The following is a 25,448-nucleotide window of genomic DNA, read 5'->3' as shown; positions in this document are numbered from 1 at the left end:
CTCAATATTGATTTCTTTAGATCAATTTCAAAATCACCCCATGCCATTCCATCTTCTTGAGCATTCACTGCTTTTACCACCCCAATAGTATCTCCAATATGTCTTCCTATGCCAAAATTCATGCAAGCCAATGGAAGATGGTGTAACTGCACCCAGAATTCTTCACAATCAAAAGTCATAAGGCATGGCTACGTAATCCCATCAAAGAGTTGTAAACACAGAAGATGGTTATCAAATAACCATGGTCTCCCTCCCCAGGCTCTAACTCTTATCATACTGATTTTCAAACATGATAATAAACAAATTAGGCCTCAATTGTTGAAAAGAGAATATTTTCCCAACCGTCCATATCTTTGCCATTGTAGAATGAATGATTTCTTTCCTCACTTGGTGCTCTGAATGTAGCTTGCTCACCAAATACAAATCACCTTTATTCATCACCTCTTCCTAGTTTTCCATATCTAGTTGTATTTGTGGCATTTTCTTCATCTATTAGACATAATTATTGCTTCCAATTACTAATGTCGTCTTCCATACTCCCTCTTGAAATAGCCAAAGAGCTGTCTCCGAAGACACTATGAATAAGCAAGGTTACTAAACAGTAAGCCGTGACTACACCACCTTCACCTCCATCAGTTCTCAAAGAGAGAAAAGTAGAGAGAAGACTTTATGTTGTGCAAAAACAATACGTTGCTTTAAACAATATCCTTGTATTAACTTGGATAGCCTGATTATAGCCATCTTTATTCTTTGGAAATTAGATAGATAAATGAACATAATGTCTTTAAAATTTACTTCTTGAGATGCCCAACTTGCAATATATCTTAAAAAGACCTTGCCTTTAAAACTAAACTACTTTTTACTTAATTGGGAACTCACATTAAAAAATAAAAAATTTTATTATATAAATAAATTTATATATTAACGTGACTTTACATGATATCTCATATATATATATATATATATATATATATATATATATATATATTTTATTAAAAATAACATTTTATATTCTGATCGTTCGCTCGAACTCGAGGTTCGTTAGGTGATGAGGTGCGTGCATAAAAAGATGGAATTCAGAGGGTTCACACAAAACAGTGTGACGTAAAAGCATTAGTTTCCTTCATCAACAGTTTCTGTGCTCCTGTAAAGCAAAAGCAATGCTCTCTTTTTTCGTCGTATTCCTGACATCCTGTCTTTAGCCAATTCCTCAATCATATATTATTGAAAGATTTGTAGATGAAATGCACTTGCCTATCATTATTTGTTGTTTAGTTTAAGTTGTCCTGTCCTACCATCTTCATTAATATTGATATATTTAAGGACTTTGTTTCTTACTACATATACACGCACACGTATACTATGAGACAAAAATGAAATAAAAATTCTATATATATTCATTTTTATAATAATATTTTGTAAGATTCCGACCAATAAGTTATACGACAAAATTACATGATTACAATTATTAAAAACTATCAAGTGTATATATCTAACTTCTGAGAGATGAATATTGTATGAAATTAATTAATTATATAAATATAATAATTTTACTTTTATAATATGATAAATCACGTCAAATTCATTAATTTTTTAATTTATTTTTATAAAATTTCTTTGTATCTAGAGTCCCGTGTGCATATGCGTAACTGTAATATTTTTTTGAACGGAAAAATATAATTATAAGCATAATTGTGTATTAATCTGTACACTAATGTGATGTGATTAGTCAAAAAGTAAATTTTATTAAAAATAATATTAATTTAAATTTTAAGTATAAATAAATTAATATTAATACACAAATTAATACGCGATTATACTTATATATAGCAAAACAGTTTTTGAGCACATACCTAAAAATGGGGCCGGGGGGGGGGGGGGGGGGGGGGGGGGGGGGCGGCGGCGTTCAGATTAAGAGCCTTCCAATAGGTCGCGTGGATTTTTATTTGGAAATTCATTTATTTGGAATCTCTTCTGATTTTCCCTTTATATATAGGGATGTTGATCCTTTTTGTCAGCTAAAACATTAATCCATTCTCATTTCGTCCCTTCATTACTTTCTATTCTGTTCCCACTCTCGAACTCAGCCCCCATTAACCTCTGCAACATCCCAACACACACATTCTCTCTCGCTCTGTTACCAGTTTGATACAAAAGTCTTTCAAGTCATGTCTTCCTTATCTCCAACTCAGAGTTATAATCAGGAAGGTAGGATGCAGCTTTTTTTCTTCTGTTATTTAAATTGGTTCAATATTTCTCTGTTTTCCAAGTCTGTAATTTATCTTCTCTTCATCTTTTCCGCACAAACAAACACATTTGATTCGAGATATGTAAAGATTGATCCGATTGTGTTAAATACATGCATGCAGGATTTGATGGGCATATCATACCTACAGATCAGAACGTTCTGCAGAAACATGTTGCATTCTTCGATAGGAACCATGACGGTTTAGTTTATCCTTGGGAAACTTTTCAAGGTTCATCAACACCCCCAAAACACACCAATATATATATATATATATATATATATATATATATATGTGTGTGTGTGTGTGTCTGTGTGTCTGTGTGTCTGGTTCTCTTCTTTTTTCTCTTCTGAGAAGTTTTAACGGGTTTTTAGTGGGATTTGGTTTTTCTTTTTTCAGGATTTCGTGCAATTGGCAGTGGTATTCTTTTGTCCTCCGTGGCTGCCTTCTTCATCAACTTTTCTCTCAGCCGCACAACCCGTCCTGTAACTTTCTCTCTCTGTATCTGATATTTTGTTTGTGGTTTAGGACTTTTGATTTATCCCTTAGCGTACTTCCATTAAATTTCAGAAAACAGTTTCAAGGTTCGAAATATTTCTCATACAACTCATTCTAAAGTGGACTTTTGTTGCTATTTGGATCCACTTTAGAACGAGTTGTAGAACACATTGGTGAAAAATTGGTACACAGCAAAAAATTATAAATGAGTTGACAATTTGACACAAATCATAGGCTTGCTTTTGAGATTGAGGTCTTTGTTTGTGATGTCTTTTTTTTTTTACTTTATCCATTCACTTATTTATTTTCAGGGGTAAGTAAATTATCTACTAGTTGTCAAAATCAAACTTATTTGAGGAAAAAAAAAAAACAGAGAGAGAGAGAAGAAAGTTTGCCTCGATCTGCAAATACACCGAATCTATGGGTCAGTACATAGCGACCTCTTCTTTCGTTTTCTATTATTATTTCCCCTACGCCAAGTTACTGCAAGGGATTCGTCCGTTAAGCGAAAGCATGATAATTAACCAAAAAGAAAAACAACGGTATTAAAGGGAAGTGCTCTCAGAAATCTGTTGACAACTTTGATACATTCCCAAAGATGGAGGAAAGCACTGTTAACACGTTGTTCTTGTGCTTTAAATTGATTCCAATTTCAAGGTTTCAAGGGATCCACTCTTGTCTCCTTTTACACTGCCAGCTCTTTGTGCCTGATCATCTCCCCAGAATTCTCTATGCCAGCCCCTTTATGACAAGGAAGCCTTAGAGAAGAATTATATTTTTGTTCTTTTGTTAGAGATATATGTTGTTTTTCTAATGTTCTGATCAAATTTCTATCATTTTTCATAGGGTGAAGAAAGGTACCATCCACCAGTGTTATATTCCATGGCACAGAACCAATTAACATGTGATTGCCACTTCCCTTCCTAGAGAAAAACTCTCCTGAACTTCTAAGGCAACCTTTTGAGACACTTTTCTTCGGATCTTGTCAATCTGTAAAGGAGTAAAACTTGATCAAATGGTTAGACTGTTAGGGTAGGATAATTTTCCTCAATATCAGAATTATAATGCTTAATCAGATATACTTTATAAAATAATAAAGTTTACAAATTTTAATGAATTGTCATGCATTTTAGATTTCATAATGTCAATGAGAAAAAGTGTTCTGATCCTGTCTTTCTGACGTTGTATCACCAAATACTTTCTGTTCTACACTAAATTAATGATGATCAGAAATAAAAATATGAAAGTTCTTAATGAATGGCCTTCAGAGTTGTATAGGCAATTAATTTTAACTACTAAAAGTAGCTTGAAGGGTACTTAATCTGCATTTTGTTGGTCTATTTGTTCCAAATGTTCTTCATTTACCATCGTTGATCTGATTTCCGCGTGGTGCAGGGAAAATTTCCTTCTCTTCTGTTTCCAATTGAGGTTAACAATGTTCATAGGGCCAAACATGGGAGTGACTCTGGTGTCTATGACACTGAAGGAAGGTATATGCTATGTTAATGCATGAGAATTCGATTTATTCTTTTAAATGTTAGTGCTAATGGGAGGATTTGATTACGGCCAATTATTACTAGGGATTTTGCTGATTCTGAAGGTAGCTTGCTTGATAAACTGTTTTGTAATTAGTGATCTGTTGATCTGACCTTGGTTGTTCATCTGGTTTTTGTAAATTAGTTGCTTGTGGGTACTGGATTTTCTGTTCCTAGGCCCCCCTAAATGGAAAAATGCATGTATCCAAGGCTACTTGCATGTTTTTTATAACTAGGAGAGAATAAATATAAAATACAATTAAACTGAAAACGTTAGCTTTCTTCTGCTGTGTAAGTTTCTTCCTGATATTTGGATCCTTAAATCCAATTTGTCTTTAATAATTTTGAGGTCCAATTACCTGTTTGTTTGTGTAATGGATTTTTTAGAGGTACAACTGGATTTGAGACCTGGAAAAAAATTAGTGGAAAAAATAGAAGTTGCAGCTTGCTTTGTTTCAGAAGCTTGCTTTGTTTCAGAGAATGAATTGATTTTAGGGAACGGTCTAAACAACTGAACCTATATGGTACATGCAGATCAATTTGTTTTTGGGTTTCTGCTTTTGAAGTCTACCATTGCTGACCTTTGGTATCCTCAGGTCAGGGTAGTAAAGTTCTTAATTAAAGCCTGACGGAAAAACACTGAAACTTGACTGATCAAATATTCATGAGACAGTGCATTTTCACTGAATCAAGTTGCCAGCCCCCCATCCCCCAAAAAGCCCAAAAAGAACCACATTTGAGGTTATTCAATTCAAACTGCATACCATGGTGGGCTGGCATGGATGGAGTTTATCACATCTTGGTTTCAATAAATCAAACCTGAATGCTCAATTCTGATAGATCTTATTCCATGGTGTACTACAGTATAATCAGGTCCTCTTGTGAGACTTGTCATCTAAAACCTATTTTTAAATCAATCTTCCAGATTTGTTCCTTTAAAGTTTGAAGAAATTTTCAGCAAGCATGCTCGTACACACCCCAATTCTCTAACATCAGATGAACTCATGGAAATGCTGAAGGCTAACAGGGTACCAAAGGACTATGGAGGCTGGTAGAATTTTATATGTGATTTTTTAACTGGGTAACTTTGAGCATTTTGATCTTCAAAGATAAGTAATAGACCTGGGAATCTATTGCAGGCTTGCCAGCTGGACAGAGTGGAAGGTCCTATATAATCTGTGCAAGGACAAGAATGGTTTGCTGCAGAAGGCAAAAATCAAAGCTGCTTATGATGGAACTTTGTTTGAGCAGATGGAGAAGGAAAGATCATTGGCTAAAAAGAATGCGTAATCTAACTAGCATCTGAAAATATGGAATTCATAAAATAATCTTTTTTCATACTTAGTTCTCATATATATACCTTGTAAATGCTTGAAGCAATAAAGTTTTACTGGCATATTGTTCTTCAACTTTTTGATGCAGTGTTGTGTAGCTAAATGCATACAGGAAATATGGAATTCATAAAATAATCTTTTTTCATACTTAGTTCTCATATATATACCTTGTAAATGCTTGAAGCAATAAAGTTTTACTGGCATATTGTTCTTCAACTTTTTGATGCAGTGTTGTGTAGCTAAATGCATACAGGAATGCCTGTCCGATCTTCTGGCGGCTTGGTTACTGATTCAAAATTGTAGTTTAAATGTTTGTATCATTGGTTCAAATTGTAGAAGTGTTTGATAAGTTCTTGAACTGAAAATTTGCTCAAGTTGGTTGTGTATCTTAATGTATTGGATAAGCCATATGGCATATTTATTACATATTCGAAGATGTACGGAATAATTTGAACCACATTGGGGACAAGTTGGATCATCAGCAGATCAGCGGAGGTGGAAGAGAGTTGGGAGAATGTCTGCACAGGCAGGCAGACATTCCAATTACAAGCTCAGGAGCTGAAATTTCCTATGGACCATTTGGTATTGAATAGTGTTTTATGGTGTATTGTTCTTGGTTTTCAAGTAGAATAGAAAAGTAACATAATAATTTATTAACTAGGTTCTTCATCCTGCAATTGCTTGTGTCTGACTGATGTAAGTTAATCTTAATTTTTGTGAGCCTACCATACAAATCCCAAGATGTTATTTTGGTTCATCCCAGGATATTGATCTGCTTTCAGCTTCCTTTTTCTCTAGAACTGGGCCAAGTCTTGAGAGCAGTGATGGGGCAACTAAAATCTTAAGAACTTGAAATATAGTTGAAATGCTTAGGTATATATAGAAGAAAAATTTTATTTATCATCTCCAACACCACGCATCAACATGTGATTTATCATTTTTGCCATTGTATTTTTTCAATACTTCAGGAAAATTCATTCTAACCTTGTACCTAAAAAATCATGATGTCAATTATGAGAACACTTCGTAAAATTGTAACCATTACCCAACAAAAGAAAGAGAGAGAAAAAAAAAATTATTGTTGATGTAAAATTTTCTTACGTACAGTGGTCTCAACTTGTTAAAACAATAACAATCTTCACTATTTCTCATTAGAAAAATAAAGATTCTTGAGAAAAATAAATCTTTCAAAAGGGCATCCAACTGGTAGGTAGGTATCTTTCCCCACTTTTTCTTTTTCATTTTCTTGCAGTAGAAGGGGAGATTTCATCTACGGAACTCATGCAAGAGAAATGAGGGGTTGAAGGCAAGGCAAGGAAGCAAAGGCCACTTGAATGTGGGCTATTCAACTCAACTGCTTAATTAAAGAAAACAAACAGAGTGGGTCCGTCAAAACAAAAAACAAACCCAGAAAGTCCCTGACCCAACCCTATCATTGTAGAAACGTAACGGTCCATCGACTTGGAACTTCTTTGTTGTATTTGAAATCGACAAACCAGACTGAAAGCTCTCCACTTTCTGCTTTCAAGCTGAGAAATCAACTTCAAAGCTAATTTCTACACAAACATTTTCGTCCATTTAAATTTCATTCCTATCTTTAGTCTAATCTTCTTGTTGATGTTGTTGTTATTATTATTATTATTATTATTATTATTATTATTATTATCATCATCATCATCATCATCAGCATCATCATCTAGAAACTGTTTTTTCTTTTCCATAACTAGAACGGTGAAGAGCTCGTCTTGCAAAATAAGATAATAGTCATCGGCAGCCTTAGATCTCTGAGAACTAGAAAGAATCTTATGATTAATGCTTCGTTTAGATACCATGAGTATTTAAGATGATTTGTGCATAGTAATGAAATAATTTATAAAGAATAGTAAAGTAGTCTGAAGATATCTAAAAATAATTATATTACCAAACATACCCTAAATCAGTCAATTTCATTCATGGAGAAAAAATTTAACGAATAGAGTTTTAATTAATAGAGAGTGCCCACTTTTAATGTGATTCTTATGAATAGGTTTCATACACATTTGCCACGTGTCATGAACTGATACAAATCATCGTATAGTTCACTTGTTTAGCATGTCTTATCCTTAACTTTGCTAGTATCGAGTGTAACTTAATTCCATATATGGAAATAAGTTGACACTCAGTACTTCTATCTCTTCAAGTGATAACATTGCATTGGTTGTCCACTCTTTTGCGAGAATTTGAACTTATACACACAAATTGTAACTGACGATATAATCAAACACTCTTTATGTATTGTTCATTTGCACAAGACCTGCATGGTTATGAATATACTATAACTGGATCATATAATTTATTCATCAAATTTCTTAACAATTATTGTTCTTATTGAGCAAGGATTAATGGCCAGTCTGAAACCCTAACGTTGTCCTTGGGGAGATCTCGTAGTTCGTTGTTAAGAGTATATATATACAAATAATTAAATATACATCTTTCTATCAATTTAAGTTTTTTGAACAAGTAGTGCTTTCACATAATATTATAGCAGAGATATAAAGTTTAAATCATGACTTTACACTTTATCTCATTTAATTAAACATTCCACGTGTTGGCCCACACATGAGGGAAAAGGGAGTGTTAATAATATAATACAAATAGTTAAATTTACATCTTCCCATGCATCAGTTAAACTTTTGGGATGAACGTTGATTTCACGTTTCTAATACCCACAACTTACTTTATAAAGATTGAAACTTTTTATTCAGGGGAAAGGCCTAGTATGGGGTTTTGGGCATATCAAGTTATCAAAACAAATTAAGACAAATTCTCATGATAGAAAGAAAGAAATGCAACACAAGTAATGGAATCTCCATCTTCCCTTTATTTCGCTTTCTCCTTTCCATAATTTGATGGAACATGATCTGTTGGACCCGACCAAAGTACTTCAACCACATGGGAGAGTTGGAGCTTTGTTACATGTTTGGGTGTTCTAGGGACCGGAGTGCCGTAGCCAATTGTGCAAAGATCACCTGGAATACTCTATCGACTCTACATGCATATCTCTTGTGTACTCTCGAAACACAGGAGGACCAGGCCGATGACAACGTTACACAGATGGCGAGAAGTGGACATCGGTCAATTTCATGTGATTTTCATAATAAACATACAAAGATCGGGATGGATTATCTTGCAAAAATTAAAATTTCATGGGAACTCTGGGATCGATGGATTCCATTTTCATTAGGTAAGAGGGTTTTATTAATTTTATATGAGAGGATTACTCTTGAATGTTAGTGAAGGTCATCTTTAACTATAAGATAAATATTTGTCGTCTCTTCATTGCTTGCTTAGCGATTTGAACTATTTGATTCTTCATCTCAAATTATACCTTTTGTTGACTTTTTACCCTTATTGCATTTCTTTCTTTAGTAAAAGATATTCCGCTTTGATATCTTCGATAATCATTTCTTCTTGTATTTTCTTTTTTTAAAAGCAAAACCTCTGTATCTTATATTCATTCATCTGTAGTCATTACAGTTTTGTCCTTCATTACATAGTATTGAATACCTGCAGGACCTTCTTCTATCCATACTTGCTCCTCATTTACAGTTAAGGAAAATTTAGCAAGAAAATGAGCTACTCTATTACATTCTCTGTATGTATGTATAATCTTCCACGTTGGTCTGTTCCTCAGTATATCCTTGACATATTCAACCAGTTGACCATGCCATTCCCAATTAGTCTCAGGATTATTAATAGCCTTAACTATATTCAAAGTATCCCTTTCAAAAACTATCTCTGTCAAATTAAGGTCTGCACAAATTTGCAAGGCACACCATAATGCCTGAAGCTCAGCTACTAAAGGACTACATACATTCTACTTTTGAGAACACATAGATACCATAAGGTCCCCATTCTCATTCCTTATTACTACACCTACTCCCATTCTCCCTTCTTCTAATTTTAATGCTGCATCCCAATTTGCTTTCATCTGACTAGTTGCAGGAGCTTTCCATTTACAAAAGTCTCTTTGCCTTGTTCCAACCATTTGACATCTTGCATTCTGTTTCTGAGCTTGCTGAAACTCAAATAAACTGTCTGTAGCATGCCTAAATATCACATCAGGCCTTTCAAATTTATTCTAAAAAACAAAGAGATTTTACCTTAACCATATCCTCCTCAACACTACAGCCATAAGCTCCAGTTCCTCTTTCTGCATCTTTTCACACCAGTCTGCCCATAGATCTTGCATATCTCTTTCAGTAGATGCCCATTTATGTACTGGACTTGCATTGTTTGCCCATACATCCATAGCCCCACCACAACTCCAAAGAGCTTGTGTAACTGTTTTCTTCTGTAGTTTGCATATTGGACAGAAAAAATCCTTAACAGCCTTCCTGCAAGCTAGATTCCACTTTGTAGGTAATCAATTATTCAATGCTTTCCATAGAAACATCTTAACTACTCTAGGAATGTTCAGTTTCCACATAGTCTTCCAAATATCTGTTACACCTTTCGATACCTCCCCCTTTCCTCTATGTTTCCTACTCATCTCTAGGTGGTATGCACTTTTTACATTAAATTATCCATTTTTTGTAGGGGCCCATATTAACTTATCTGGTTTACCAGAAGGACTAATTGGTAAACTGTAGACCAGTTTTGCCTCTTCTTCATCAAGAATATCCCTTATCATCCATCTTCTCTTTCCATGTCTTAGTAATCCCATCAATTAAATCTTTAACCTTTGCATCAACTGGTAAAGAGTTTCTGGGAGTTTGAACTTTGAAAGTGGACAGCTTTGGTATCCACCTATCACCCCATATATTGATGTTTTCCCCATCACCAACTCTCCACACCAATCCTTCCTTTAGTAAATCCAAAGAACCCCATAAACTTCTCCACATAGTTGAAGGCCTATAACCCAACTTTGCATCTAGAAATTTCCCATGCCTGAAATACTTGTCTCTCAATATCCTTGCAGCCAAAGATTGTGGATTCACTAACATTCTCTAGCATTGCTTGGCCAAAAGAGCCTTATTGAAACTCTCAAGCTCTCGGAATCCCAGTCCACCACCATGTTTCCAAACCCCCATCTTGGTACTGCTTCTCCATTGTATTTTACTATCCTCTTTCTTATAGCCCCACCAAAACTTTGCTATCTGTGCTGCTATCTCCTTACATAACTTCTTTGAAAGCTTGAAAACACTCATATAATAAGTTGGGATGGATTGTATAACTGCCTTTAGCAACACTTCCTTCCCTGGGGGAGACAAGAATTGATTTTTCCAATTTTGAAGCTTCTTCCACACTTTGTCCTTGATAACTCTAAAAGAGTTATACTTTGATCTACCAACTGTAATTGGCAAACCCAAGTATTTTTCACAACAACTCTGTTGCCTAGCCCCCATCTCTCTTATGATTCATTCCTTCACAGAAGCTTTGACTTTTGGACTAAAAAACATTGTGGTTTTATGTTTATTAAGGCTCTGGCCTGATGTTGCTTCATAAGTCCCAAGAATATCCATTATCTTCCTCCATTCCACCCAACTAGCCTTCCCAAAAATGATGCAATCATCTGCAAATAACAGATGAGTAACCCTTAAGCCTCCTCTAGCCACTGCCACACCTTTTAGTTCTGAACTACTTTCATCCTTATTGAGCAAAGCACTTAGTCCTTCAGCACACAAAAGGAACAAGTAAGGAGATAATTGATTTCCTTGTCTTAATCCTCTTGAAGGCACAATAGTCTCCCCTGGCTTGCCATTAACTAAAACAGCATATGTAACAGATGATATGCACTTCATTATCCACCCAATCCACCTTTCACCGAAACCCATCTTCCTAATTATTGCCTCAAGATAGCACCATTCTGTCCTATCATAGGCATTAGAAATATCCAGTTTTAAAGCCATGCTCCCACCCTTACTTCTTTGCCTTAAATTCATAGAGTGAAGTACCTCATAAGCTGCAATCACATTATCTGAAATTAATCTCCTTGGTATGAAGGCACTTTGGCTTCTAGAGATAATAACATCCATTACTTTCTTTATTATGTTGGCAAGTGTTGTGGCTATAAGCTTGTACATCACATTGCACAAGCTTATTGGTCCAAAATTATGGACAGTTTTTGGATCACTCACTTTGGGAATAAGGGCTATATAGGTATAGTTTAGAGCAGGATCCATCTCTCCTCCATTAAGAAACTGAAGCACAACACTGCACACATCATCACCAACAATATGCCAGAATGATTGGAAGAAACAAGCTCCAAACCCATCTAGTCCTGCGGATTTTAGAGGTCCCATAATTTTCAAAGCATCTTCCACCTCCTCCCTCTTCTTTTATTTTTCTTGAAGAGCCTTTTGAGTGGTTTTCTTGAAAAGTTTTATTTTTTATTTTTATAAAACAAAATCCCTAAAATCTTCTTATTAACATGGAGACTTAGCCCAATTAGCAGAAATGTCATGGGTGGTGGTGAAATTATTGCAGAGGATTGGAGTCTTTCGAGTTTCTGATGGGGATGGTGGGAGTGTGGGAAAGAGGTTGGGTCTCATCTTTGGCACTAGTGGTGGCAATGGGTGGTGGTCCTTTGCTGGTGGTGACAATGGGTGGTGGTCTTCTTGGTAGCGACAAGCCAACTCGTTGAGTCTGAGAGGCAGAGGAAGGGGATAAAATTTCTTTCATAGGGTATTTCATTTTAGTAGAAATCACATATGGTGAACCTCATGGTATTATCTTATGTAATACTGAGATAGCATCTTTTCACTCCTTGTTGTTAATAGGGTGAAACTAGCAAGTGCCAGTTAGAAGCAGTTCTGATAAAATATTTGAAAAATGTTAGTGGAGTTCCTCAAACTTACCGCTCATATATTTTTATTTTTTTAAATAATGTTTAAGGAAGTGATTATTAGTGAAATTGTATGTTTTTTTAATGATTAAGGATGTTGAAAAAATATTTTAAGTTTTTTCTTAATGATTAAGGGTGCCAGTGAAAAATATTTTATTTTTAGTTTATTTGTGCTTTGAAAAACAAGAGACAAGAGCATGTGCCAATTGACAGTTAAAAGATGAGATCACTTAAGAGGTCGAGACTGGACACGAACCGTGATGTGCCTCTCAAACCAGGTTCACCACATCACGGTGTGCGATGTAGAAAAAATAGACTGACTATCAAATAGATTTATTCAAAATACCTCAAACTATACCAAAAATTCTCAAAGCCCATCCTAAGTTTCAAGATTTTTACTTCCATATGAACACCTCTATACGAGCATTCTACAAACTATGGACTTGCTCTCCCCAAAGGTAGTTGATCAAAGGGATACATTTTTCGTGTTGTATATGTTTCTAATTGTAAATTTATTTACATAAAGTATTCCGAAAAATTATTAAGTACTTTTTTTTTTAATAAATAGAAACCTTCATTAATGAAAACGAAGTTACAACTATGACTTGATACATAGTACAAGCAAACTAGTTACTGTTGGGGCTCCTACCAGCACTCAAATTCTTTTGAGACTGGTATTATCTTAATTTCTATAACTCTCAACAAATAAACTATAGAGACAAACCCTCTGCCAAAAGCAGAGAGGGCTTTCATCCCCCATCCTCCAAAGGAGGGGAGGGTTTTATTACTAACTAAATAAAAACAACACAAAACCATACATAAAGTTGAAAAAAAAAAAAAAGGAATTACAGCTACAGCAGATTAAGATGTAGATCCGCGCCTTCCCTTGAAGGAAAATAAAAACAACAAAACCAAATGCAAAACACTATAGGGACACGTGAGGGACATGTGCCACCCTAACAAATCAGCAAACAGGCCAATTTGAAGAAATCGAGTGCCTTGAATCCAAATCTACTCTACGTGGTGCTGCAGGAGGCTTCCCTTGCGATGGCGCATGGATCACACACGCAACTTTGACCCGTGTGTGAGGCACACATGCCTCTCCTTTAGACAAAATTCTTCATCCATTTGAATGATCAGCAGCTTGGACATCCTACGGTTAGGTGAGTGTTGGTTTCGAGGCTTTGAAAAGTATCAGATCGACTATTCATCACCCTTTGAAAGGGAAAAACTATAAAAAAAAAAAAAAAACACAAAGAAAACTATACCCATCTAGTCTAAACTAGATGAAGGAGGGAGGGAGCAGGGGAGGGAGAGCCGAAACTCCAACCTTCTCTGGCCGATTTCTATTTGAGAGAGTTTTAGAGAGAATGGAGAGGTTTTGCTTTTAGAAAGAGAACGGGATCAAAGTCAATGTATTGCAAAAAGTTTTTTAATGTGGTAACACTGCAACAATCAATTATCAAGTACTTTTGAAATACAAATAGCGTGGTACTTCTTTCTTATCACAACATGTTATATAATTAAAATTATTTATTTAAAAGTTAATTTTAACTGATCATATAACATTCTAATATAGAATAAAAATATCATGTGTCGTACTCAATGAATAACTAATAATTATTGAAGAAATCAAATTCAGCTAGCTTGTAGAGTGTTAATTGTAATTGTAATTATCTCCAATTATTTGTATAGATGCGTCACAATATTATTATTAAGGATGCACTCATGCTAAAGTGAGAGTAGATACATGGTCTTCTGTCGAAGACTGCCAAAAAAATTTAAATGATGACTCGATGGTTCAATGTGAATGGGTCATTGTTTTCTTATTTTAATTTGTCACATCAGAATTAAAGAAATCTAGGGTTATCACATTCTTGGTCCTACCTTTAAGTCAAAGTCTAATTAATAGATGAACAGAACGGTCAAGGTAAACTAAAAACAGTTCACCCTTTTGATGCTTGAACGTGTTTCGACTTTCTTGCAATTATTCAAAGAGTTGTTGGTATACCAATTTTCTACCGGTGGGAACCTAAAAGAATGCTGAAAAAAAATAAAAAAATGCTCGTATTTTTGAAGTGTTGCAAGGAAAATATTTTTTAATAAAAGTGAAAAAAATTATTTTTTTAATATAAAAAAGAAATTATATTTACAGTCTTAAAGCATGTAAAGCTCGTACTCTTATTTTGAAAAAATTGATAAATGTGTGACCTATATAAAAAATTATTTTTTAATAATAAATATTATTTTTTTTATAAAATAAATGCATGAGACTTACACATTATGACTGTACACGTAACATTATTCAAATTATAAAATAATTATTGTCATATCATTATCCAAAATGAAAAGTTATATAATAACAAAATATATCATTATCCATTGAAAATTAAAATGAGTTATTTTTACTCAGAATCCTACACCAAACACTTATAGAGAAAAATAAAATAAAAAATAAAAAAAGATTTGTGATGTAAGATTGTTAAATAGAGGTTTTCAATTACAAGGCATCTGCCACGAGCAGCTATAAATACCTTTTGCGGGTTTGCTGACTTGGCAAGGGAGAGAGAGAGAGAGACTTTGAGCCACATGACCCAAAGAAATAGGTGATTGTACCATGAAAGAGCAAATGCATGGAACATGAATGCGAGAAAATGCATGCAACATGAGTGCATCATCTTTTCTATGCAATAATAGAGTGTTAGATGCTGATATATCGTCTTATATAAACTATATGTCTCTTTCCCACTCTCTCTTTACTTTTTGTTCATGGTTGCCTTTTTAATTTTATCTTCTTTTCATTTTTTCATATATATATATATATATAAAATCGCATTTTGATATAAATAATAAGTGGTAATATTGATATATAGATAATATGAACGGCATAGGAGGAGGAGAAACATCAGTAAACACTATTGCTGAGGTTCTATCTTTGCACTTGACACACCTAGTGAGGTTCTATCTGAGTTGCGTCTATTGCGGGTTGAAACTATTTTCAAATTGGGTAATGCTACTCACCCCCCTCGCTTGGTCTCTTCGAGTGTACCTTTAGTATTTTTTTTAATTGTTAAAAAATATAAAATAAAAAAATAAAAAAATCTAAACACAAAAATGGAAGGAACGCCTTACCAAGTATGGAAGAGTGAGTGAATTAGGCACCAAAGGTCTAAAGCAAAAAGAATTACCTCAAGTTGTGTCTCAATTAAGAAAAAAACTCACAGATTAAACGCGTTTTATAATATTTATTATTCATTTAATGTTGTTTGAAATATTTAGACGAGTAATAATAAATGTCTATCTCTCCCTTACTTGAGACTGTACTCCAAATTCAGATAAACATTCAAATGAAGCTTTTATCTGTGGAAAACTCCATTAGAGAGTTGGAAGATATAAAATTAAAATGCTTAAGGGTACAAGTGATGTCTTCTCCTTTTAGAGTAGAAGAACATGGTATGTTCCTGGAACCCTAATTAAATAATGTAAATAGAGGGCAGCCAAATTTGAATAGGATCCTGTAATTATGGGGACCACTTCAATCTGGTCCCTTTGCTGCAAAAGTTGGTAACATTTGAGCCAACTCTATTGGCCTGAAAGTTGAAACTGCTTCCTTTTTTTTTATTTTTCTTTTGGTTGTAGATGAGAATTGCAACTTCAAGTCCAAGTGCATGTTTTGCCCATGCGTTTTGTAGTTTTTTAAGAAAATATTAATAAATTACTATTATTGGGTTTAGGCCAATATAAAATTGGTCGTTGAATTTTCAAAATTTGCTTTTAAGATCTGTTTGAATGGTAAAAACATATTATGTCATGTCATTTTATCTCATTTTAATATTATAATTTTTTTAAATTTTTATATAAAATATAATAAATAATTTAAATCTTTTAAATTTTAAAATAATAATAATATTTTAATAAAATTTTATTCAACATTCATCTAAACTTACAAATTCGCTTGACAACAAGGATACCAACTTCCCACATTTCTAAGAAAAATATAAAAATATTAAAAATAACTAAAAAGTCAAACATCATTTAAAAAGGGTAAAACGCAAATAAAAAGTAAATCAAAATAGGAAAAAAATAATGAAAATTAATTTTAAAGGGGATCTATGTTAAGATAAAATATAAATAATTAAATTTATCTCTTCACATCAACTTAAGTTTTTTAGACAAGTAATGATTTCACATATTATTATAACTTTAATAAAAATGTCTCCAAATTGATCTGAACTAAAGATGTATCCGACAATAATATCCTTGTCGAGGAGCTTCTCTTTGATAAAATGGTAGTGAATCTTTATATGCTTTGTCATTGTATAGAAGAAGGTTGGAGACAAGAGCAATGACTCCTAAATTGTCATACCACAGCATAACTGTGGAGAGAAGGGGTATGTGAAGATCTTTTAGTAGCATTTTGATCCAAAATATTTATGCAGTTACCAATGCCATAGACTGATATTTAGTTTCCGTGCTTGATTTAAAATTTTAAATACCATTGCCAGCTTTTTAGCGCTCCATAGACAAGACAAGGTCCAAGAAAATATGAAAAGCCAGTAGTGGACTTGCGGTCACAAGGAGCTTGAAGTTGACTTGGGGTCATCAATAGAGCCAGTTCAATTTGAGTCACAAAAAGCTTGAAGTTGGATAAGACCTTGAGTGTATTATACGCCATGATCAACAGTAACCTTGAAATACCTTAACACTCGCTTGAGAGCCATTTAGGCCTTGTTTGTTTAGTCAAAACCAAAAATCTCATCTCATCTCATCTCAACTCATCATTACACCTTTTTTAAATCCCAATATAAAATATAATAAACAATCTAACTTTTTCAAATCCCAATACAAAATTAATATTTAAAAATTATATTATAACAATATTTTATTTATTACTATTTAAAACATCTCATCTCATCTCATCTCATCTGTGTAACCAAACGGGGCCTTAATGTTTAGTCGTCAGGAGTGCATAAATTGACATGACTAATTGACAGGAAAGACTATGTTTGGTCTAGTGATGGTGCAATATTGAAGTGCTCATACCAATTGTCTATACTAAGGGCTCTCCAAATTTAGGGAGCTTTGAATTACCAGAAGCCAGGGGATTTAAATATGGCTTGACACCAAGCATGTTAGTGATGTACTTTGACTGGCAGAATTGAAGACTACCAACTGTACGAGATAATTGGATGCCCAAGAAGTAGTTGAGAGGACCAAAATCCTTTATGGAAAAGTCTTGGTTTAAATGTTGAATGAGAGTGCGCAGCAGCTGATCATCAGAACCTGTGCTTATTGTATTAACTACATACACTAAGACAAATATATTGAGTGTTGTTAAGATGATAAGTAAATAAAGAGTGGTCCACTTCAGACTCATCAAAACTAAGTGTAAGTAGAGCTTGAGATAATTGAGTAAACCAAGCTCAAGGGGCTTGTTTTAAGACATAGATGATCTTTTAGAGTTTGCAAAAACAAAATCAGGGTGATGAGGGTCTTGAAAACCAGCCGGCTGCTCCATGAAGACTACTTCAGTCAAATGGTCATGTTGAAAGACATTTGATACATCTAATTGATAGATTGGTCACTTATAATGGACTGCTAGTGCTTAAACCAAACAATTTGTTATTGGTTTTACCATGAGACTGGAATTTTTGGTATAATCGATTCCATCTTGATGTTGAAAGCATTTGACTCTACACTCTATTCAATTCAAATAAATATTTTACGAGTTTGGCCTACTTATTAAGAATGAGTTTGGCCCATACATGAAAGATAGCATAAAGATAAAATATAAATAATTAAATCTACATCTTCCCATCAATTTAACTTATTGGGACAAACGGTATTATTTTTGTTTTAAAATGTGAAAAAGTTATATTATTTGTTATATTTTATCTGGAAGTTTGAAAAATTTGAATTGAATTTTGTATTTAAGTAATGATTAGGTAATGTCATATCAGATAATGATAAGAGAATGATAGTTAAAGAGATATTGAATAACATTATTCTTATTCAAAATGTGAACTGGGAAAACAAAATTAATTTTTCTCATATAAGGTAACATAGCAACAACCCAACTATTGAGATTAACTTTTATAAATCCATGAGAAATTAACTTCCCTCGTAACATTCGAATATGCAAATGCATAGTTAAAGTCGCTTTTTGGATATTAGACATCAAAATCGCCTGCATCGAATTAGGCAAAAGCAAATTTTGTAGCTTTTAGCTACATTAATTGGAAAGAAATGATCAAATTTGATATATACGATACAAATGTCAAATCTTTATTTTAATAATTTATGTAACACTCACTCTCTCTTCTGTCTTGCACCCAGACCCAATACAGTATATTATTTCATCTTGCACTCAAAAAATATCATTCCGTCTTGCACTCGCTTTAATTCATGAGCTAAATAAATTAAATAATTAAAAAGTTAAATATTTTTTAATTAAAATTAAATTCATGATAAAATTAAATAAATTAAAAATATCCAAATTAATTTTTTTAGATTAATATTATTTTATTACTATATAATGAATAATTCAATGTAGAGATTTGATGTGAATAGAATAGTCAAAGTCAAATTTATTTTATATTATTTTATTATTATATAATAAAAAAATAATTATTTCAATGTAAAGACTTCTGTGATTGGAATAGTCAAAAATTAAATTTATTTTACATTCATGGAAATTATCTTTTAACTTTATATAATCCATTGAGGTTGCTTTCATATGTGTTTTCACTCCAATCCTAATGATAACATAATTTTGATTCGTATTCCATGTTGGGGATTTTATATAATAATAATAATAATAATAATGATAAAATAAAAAGATATTATATACATATATATATATATATATCTCTCACAGTTATATTAAAAACTACGAGTCCAACTAAGGGTGAGACTGGACACTATTCTATAGAGGAAAGTAGCCCAGGCCCCACATTCATTCAAACCATTAACCATATAGAGCATTTGACAAATTTGCCACCTATGGAGATGACTTCGACAGTCTCGCTGCGGGGCCCATCTCTCTCTTTGAGTAGGTGTCATGACGACCACGATTTGATGCTGACGTGGTCAACCATTATCAGACTTCTTTTAAGGTGTACTTAAACTCAACTTATATCAATTTTATTTAATCTAATTTTAAAGTAATTTTAATATTTAAATATTAAAATTTTAAATTATTAAATTATCTCAATTTAAAATTTCTTTATAAATAAAATTTAAAATTATTTTCAACCTTACATCTTTTTATATGCAGGATTTATAATTTTTTTTAATTTCTCATAGATATATCTAAACTTATTTTAATATCTAAACACATCTAAACTCATTTTAAATTTATCTTACAAAATTCATTTCATAATTTTTATTCATTACTTTTCATAAAAAATTTAACATTTAAACGGGACCTAATTCTCCACCGTAATGTATGAATTTTGAGTCTTTAAGAACGAGGACATGCGAGCTTATTACTTATATGATTCCGATCTCCTTTTAAGCTATATGTATCGTTACTCATTCTTGACCCAACATAAATTTACACGTAAATTTAGATAGTTAGCAACATAAATTATCATAAACATATTTATAATATAATTCTTTTTTTATTTTTTTGTTAAAAAATAAAAGCACACATGTGACCAGCCATCTGAAAAAACTCATTACTTTTATAAAATTATTACCTAAAATATGCCAACCTTAGATCTGGCATTTAGCATTATTCATTATTGTTTCATCTTGATCATGACATGGATCAGTAACTAGATTTGATGATATCATTAATTTGCTCATCAAGATGGTTAGACTTAGCTAGAATTTATCATGCTGATGCATCGTTGGTGGCCATTGAATAAAGGAAGGTAAGGTTGCCCCCAGTTGCAGTAGAGATGGGTCTAGCTAGGTCTGTCCAACTTGTAATCATGTGAAGTTAAAGGAACCAAAATTGACTTCTTCCTTGTACCTGTGATCATGATCCTGGTTTTCTTGTACCCATGGGCCATAATATTTTTTAACAAAAAATCAAAGTGTTCTAAATTTTATATTTTCTTTTAAGTTTTTTTATTTTTTTTCCTTCTTTACATTATACTCCTATTAAAAAATAAATAAAAAGATAAAAAAATAAAAATAAATGTGTAGAATATGCCGTTTGCATTAGTGAATTGAAATAAAAGTTGAATAAAATTTTATTAGAATATTTATTATTATGAGATTTTAAAAAATTAAATTATTTTTTGTGTAAAAATTTAAAAAAATTATAATAATGAGATAAGATGAAACGAGATAAAACACTTTTACTACCTAAATGGAGCTTAAAAATCACAAGGTCTTCCCTCTATGCATATAAGAATAATGATAAACTTACAACTTTCTACCACTTATTTACTATTTTATTTATTTATTTTATTTTTATTTAATGGTTAAGAAAAAGATTATTAGTAAAGTTGTATATATTTTTTAATTTTTTTATGATTAAAGGGGTTAAAAAAATACGTAAAAGAAAATAATAAAAAATAAAAATAAAAGTTTTAAATATATTATAGTAAATGAATGATGGAGATAAGCCTATGATTATCCATGCATATAATTTGTATTTCTATTTCCTATTCTATTCCCACCTTCCTGTGATTTTCTTTTCTTTTACTTATATATCTATTTTTGTTTTGAAAATTCTCTCGTTTCCACCTTCTAGGTAGCTTCAAATCAACCATTTGCGCACCTCGTACATCAGTTTCTGGCCGGTATCCCTAACGTAGATTCTCCTCAAAGCAACCTTATTCTCTGCCAAAGAGCTCTCTCTCCCACAGAAACACAACTGTTTGAGCTCTCAGTTCCGAAATACTCATAGCTCCCCGATCTTCAACAACCTCTTCATACTCTCTCTCCCTCCCTGAAACACAAACATGTCTGTGAGTAATAAAGCTGTTTCTTTCCTCTCTCTCTGTGGTTTTCTTCTCACTATCTCAACCCTCACGACTCTCTCGGATTCCGCCATAGATACCTACGTCTTTGCTGGGTGCTCTCAGCTGAAGTACACGCCGGGTTCATCGTACGAGAACAGCGTCAACTCGATCCTCACCTCCCTGGTCAACTCAGCCATGTTCACCACCTACAACAACTTCACGAACACTGGCTCCACCCAACAAGATACCGTCTACGGCCTCTTCCAATGCCGGGGAGACCTCCAGGAAAACGACTGCGCCCAGTGCGTCGCTCGTTCGGTGAGTCAACTCGGCACCCTTTGCGTTAACTCTTGCGGTGGCGCGTTGCAGCTCGAAGGTTGTTTCGTGAAGTACGATAATACCACCTTCTTGGGTGTGGAGGACAAGACGGTGGTTTCCAAGAAATGTGGTGCGCCGACGATTGGATACGACTCCGACGCGTTGACCAGGAGAGATGCCGTGCTGGCGTATCTGGGGACCGGCGATGGTGGGGCCTACAAGACCTTCCGGTCGAGTACCTCCGGCGATCTTCAGGGCGTGGCGCAGTGCGTGGGGGATTTGAGTGCCGGCGAGTGCCAGGACTGCCTAACGGACGCCATCGGCATGCTGAAGACGGAGTGTGGGACCGCCGCGTGGGGTGACATGTTCTTGGCCAAGTGTTACGTGCGCTACACTGGAGGCGGCGTTCGCTCGCACACCGGAGAGGGTAAGCGGTTTCGCCACCCCGGATGGTGGCTTCCGATTTTCGGTTCTTTTTTCTTTTCGGTTCTTTGGTCTAACATTTAGTTGACTTTAATGACTCAAGTAAGCAAGACCCTCTTGGGTAATTTTGAATTTATCCTTCACTTAATTGAAGGGTAAATTACTGCGTGTGAGTTATGAGTTTGCATGGTGATTTGGTTGTGTTCAAATTATTCAAGTAGCTTTGTGTAAATAGTAGTTGTTCATCTTATTTCTTTTGGTATGTGTTTGTGTATCAAGAGTTTGGGAGACTGAAAGTTGTCGTCGTGTATCCAATTTTTAGTGAGTTTGTTTGTTCTCTATTGGTATACATTTCCATGCTTTGCTCAATCAGTAAAGTGGTGGAATTTAGGCATATTCAGGCGTACTGAATCATTTGTTGATCCTTGGAGTGGTTTATTCTGATGATGCTTCAGCAGTTGGTGCCTTGGGAACAACTAATCACTCTGTTTCTCATCAAATAAGGATCTCTATGATCAAAACTCGAAAGCCTTTTGCTTATCATGGGTCTAAAACCAAGTTCCTATGAACATGAATTTTACAAGAACTTGATGACCAGGTACTTTTCTCTTTCGGGCCACGGATAATTATACAATGGAGGAAAGCGAGAAGGCAGTCCTAACTAGTGTTTGGGTTTTGATTATGATTTGCTTAAGGGAAGGAAAAAAAAAAAAAAAGAAAGAACATGGGTTTGACTGGTTGGTAATTGAGAATATATTTCCAGTGTCAAAGTACCTAGACTTTCTTGTATAAACAAGAATGGTTTTCTGTAAAGCATCTGATTCAATATTTGCATTCTACAAGACATACGATGCCTTATAAAAGTGTGTCTCATTGGGAACTGAGAAAGAATCCGATGCTGCTGACCCAAACCATTGCGTTTATGTCCTCCTATATGTTCTAAACTTTAGAATTAAAACAAAGCAAAAACAGAGTCCTGCCATTGGCTTGGAAATTAGCATTACAACAACATCCCAGTTCAATGGAAATGCAGCCCTTATGTTTAGCTTATTGAAACACAGCTTGGTGTCCTTCCATGAAAAATGTTCTATCTGCAAGTAGTATTCAATGCTACTCCAAACATTTTCTCAAACTGCTGCAATTTAGAGTGCTTTCATTTTCTAATTTCCAATCATAACACTTCGTCATAAAATGATGTTGTCTGATGAATTCTAATTGTTTGATATTCTTGATCAATATATAGATTATAATTATGGGAATGGTGAAGGCAATGATGATCATGAGTGGGACAGGACGCTTGCAATTATAATTGGAGGCATAGCAGCAGTTGGATTGCTCATAATATTCCTTTCCTTCTTAAATAAGCATTTTGAAAAAGGTAAAGGCATATGAACATTCTCGATTCGGGCTTTTGTTCTTTTTCTTCTTTGACCACTTTCTTCTTTGTGCAAACACTAAATCTCAGTACCCTTTATTGCATTTCCTTTGCAGGTTGTAAGTAAATTACAATCTGGTGGATGGTATTTCTGGATCTACTCCTATCAACCCTGTTTCCTCTGGTAAATAATTTGGCTTTCGGTGGCTCTTTTGTGTCTCTTTATAGGTTTTGGTCTTTTTCTTTTTCCTCGCCACTATCACTTTCTTTAAGTTCCTCTTTCAAATTCCCTCTAAAGAATACTTGTGAAGGTAGATAGAAAGATGTCAATGGAGCACCTTGAAACAAGTGAAAAAGAAAAGTTGTGATACTAAGAAAAGCTCAATAATGTACTCCCACTTAAGTCTTAATAATGTTAGGTTGCATTCTAATGTTTATTAAACAGTTGACACTTTAGTGAAAAGTGGTCTTTGTAATGCTGTGGACAGTGCCTTTGCTGGGTAATATTGAGTGCTTTTGCTTTAGTCTCATCCAAAAGTTAGATCTTGACATATTTATTAACTATGTACTCAATTCAGTATTCAGCTTGTTTTGTATTCACAATCTAATAATATTAGTTGATCTTATCAATGTAGAGCTCTTGATTTAAACACCAAAGAATCAGATGGTGTTTGCTAAATGCCTGAAACAAAATAGATGAGAGTATGAAAAACACATTCTAGTTATGCATATGGATTGGGGTGTTTTCCAGCTGTCTTTCATCAACAACCTTTATCTTTGTATGAACTGAAGCCAACCATCATGCTGCACTTGAGTAAAATTAAGAAGATTGTGTTCTTGGTAGCTAAATTATGTTACTGCAATTTTACTTATAGCCTAAAATTCCATTACTTCAAGACTATCTTACTTTTAAACCAAATCAATGATACTTTCTGGGGTCATATCTGCCAAGTCATGTTTCAACCAGCTTTCTCGTGTCCTATGAATTTTTTATTTTTTATTTTTAAGTTTGTTGTATGCATGATGATCCCCACCATGACTACGCTAGGGTTACAAGAAAAGGAATTTAACATCATTTTGAGTATAATCTCCTGACATGGTATTAAATAATTGAAAAACTATATTATTTTTCACATCTGTCAATTATTAGAAGTCATATCAGGAGATAATAAGATGACAGCATTTCAAAGGATGATGAATAGCATTTTGATTGGATTACTATCTACTATGATATGCTTCTATTTCAAGACTGAATAATGTTCTAAAGGAGGAAGATTTGTAATGGAATTTAGCAGTACCATAAGATAAGATATTGGTTCTGTGTATAAATCTTCTCTCTCATCTATTATCCATTGCTTTTGGGTTTGCTTTTTAACTTGGGATGTTTTCATTTTTGTCCCAATTTCGGTGCTTGGCATCAAACCCACTGCTTTAATCCTCTTTTTATCTGCCGGCAAAGAAGAGTTAAAGCCAAAAGAAAAGGAAACCAACCCTCTTGTCTCAATTATAGTTATGAAACTTCTTGGTGTGTTCATGGGGGCCCCTGCCTTGTGGAAGTATCATATAATGATTTCACAATGATGTAGATCGCCAATGTACTCAAGCCTTTCAGTTTGCAGTTCACAAAGCAATTAATTTAGGACTAAAAGAAGTACAAAAGTGACTAGGCCTGGGAAGCAGGAAAACAATAGTAAAATCATCTGTGGGCAGCAAATTAAGCAATGGATGACAACCCTGCAATATCTTTGCAAGGAGATCAAGCCTCAGAGAAATGAGCAGCTCATTCAACTAGCTAACACTAACATACATTATATCTCAAACAATGGTCGTGAAGAAGTGAATAAACCATTGAACGTGGAAGTAAAGTTCTACAAAATGCACTAGAATAGTTGCAGTGTCTTTGCACCGATTGTAGTTTAATGCCACAACCAATCATTCCACTTGTTGGATCACTTAAACCACTTTTTGTGGTCCC

General features: G+C 33.9%; 3 protein-coding genes across 4 annotated transcripts; 2 read left to right on the top strand and 1 right to left on the bottom strand.

Annotated features, from left to right (window-relative positions):
• The first annotated feature begins 1,921 nt into the window (after positions 1-1,921).
• Positions 1,922-6,290, top strand: LOC122314003 (probable peroxygenase 4). 2 transcript variants are annotated; one of them, XM_043129368.1, is made up of 7 exons: positions 1,922-2,208; positions 2,370-2,477; positions 2,646-2,731; positions 4,140-4,234; positions 5,205-5,330; positions 5,419-5,565; positions 5,843-6,290. In XM_043129368.1, the coding sequence occupies exons 1-7, from the start codon at positions 2,169-2,171 to the stop codon at positions 5,850-5,852; spliced, it is 612 nt and encodes a 203-aa protein (XP_042985302.1). In that variant the 5' UTR covers positions 1,922-2,168; the 3' UTR covers positions 5,853-6,290. The 2 variants fall into 2 exon arrangements, with proteins under 2 accessions (XP_042985302.1, XP_042985303.1); XM_043129369.1 differs by having other exon boundaries at positions 5,702-6,290.
• Positions 6,291-10,601: 4,311 nt separating this feature from the next.
• Positions 10,602-11,000, bottom strand: LOC122312618 (uncharacterized mitochondrial protein AtMg00310-like). Its single transcript, XM_043127275.1, has one exon. The coding sequence runs from the start codon at positions 10,998-11,000 to the stop codon at positions 10,602-10,604; it is 399 nt and encodes a 132-aa protein (XP_042983209.1).
• A 10,079-nt stretch (positions 11,001-21,079) lies between these two features.
• On the top strand, positions 21,080-23,997 carry LOC122314276 (plasmodesmata-located protein 6-like). Its single transcript, XM_043129766.1, has 3 exons — positions 21,080-22,102; positions 23,342-23,476; positions 23,590-23,997. Exons 1-3 carry the CDS (start codon positions 21,358-21,360, stop codon positions 23,598-23,600), a joined length of 891 nt encoding a protein of 296 aa, XP_042985700.1. The 5' UTR covers positions 21,080-21,357; the 3' UTR covers positions 23,601-23,997.
• The last annotated feature ends 1,451 nt before the right edge of the window (positions 23,998-25,448 follow it).

Source organism: Carya illinoinensis, chromosome 6, assembly GCF_018687715.1.
Source record: "Carya illinoinensis cultivar Pawnee chromosome 6, C.illinoinensisPawnee_v1, whole genome shotgun sequence".
Taxonomy (NCBI): Eukaryota; Viridiplantae; Streptophyta; class Magnoliopsida; order Fagales; family Juglandaceae; genus Carya; species Carya illinoinensis.
This window is presented reverse-complemented; position numbering and strand designations above follow the sequence as displayed.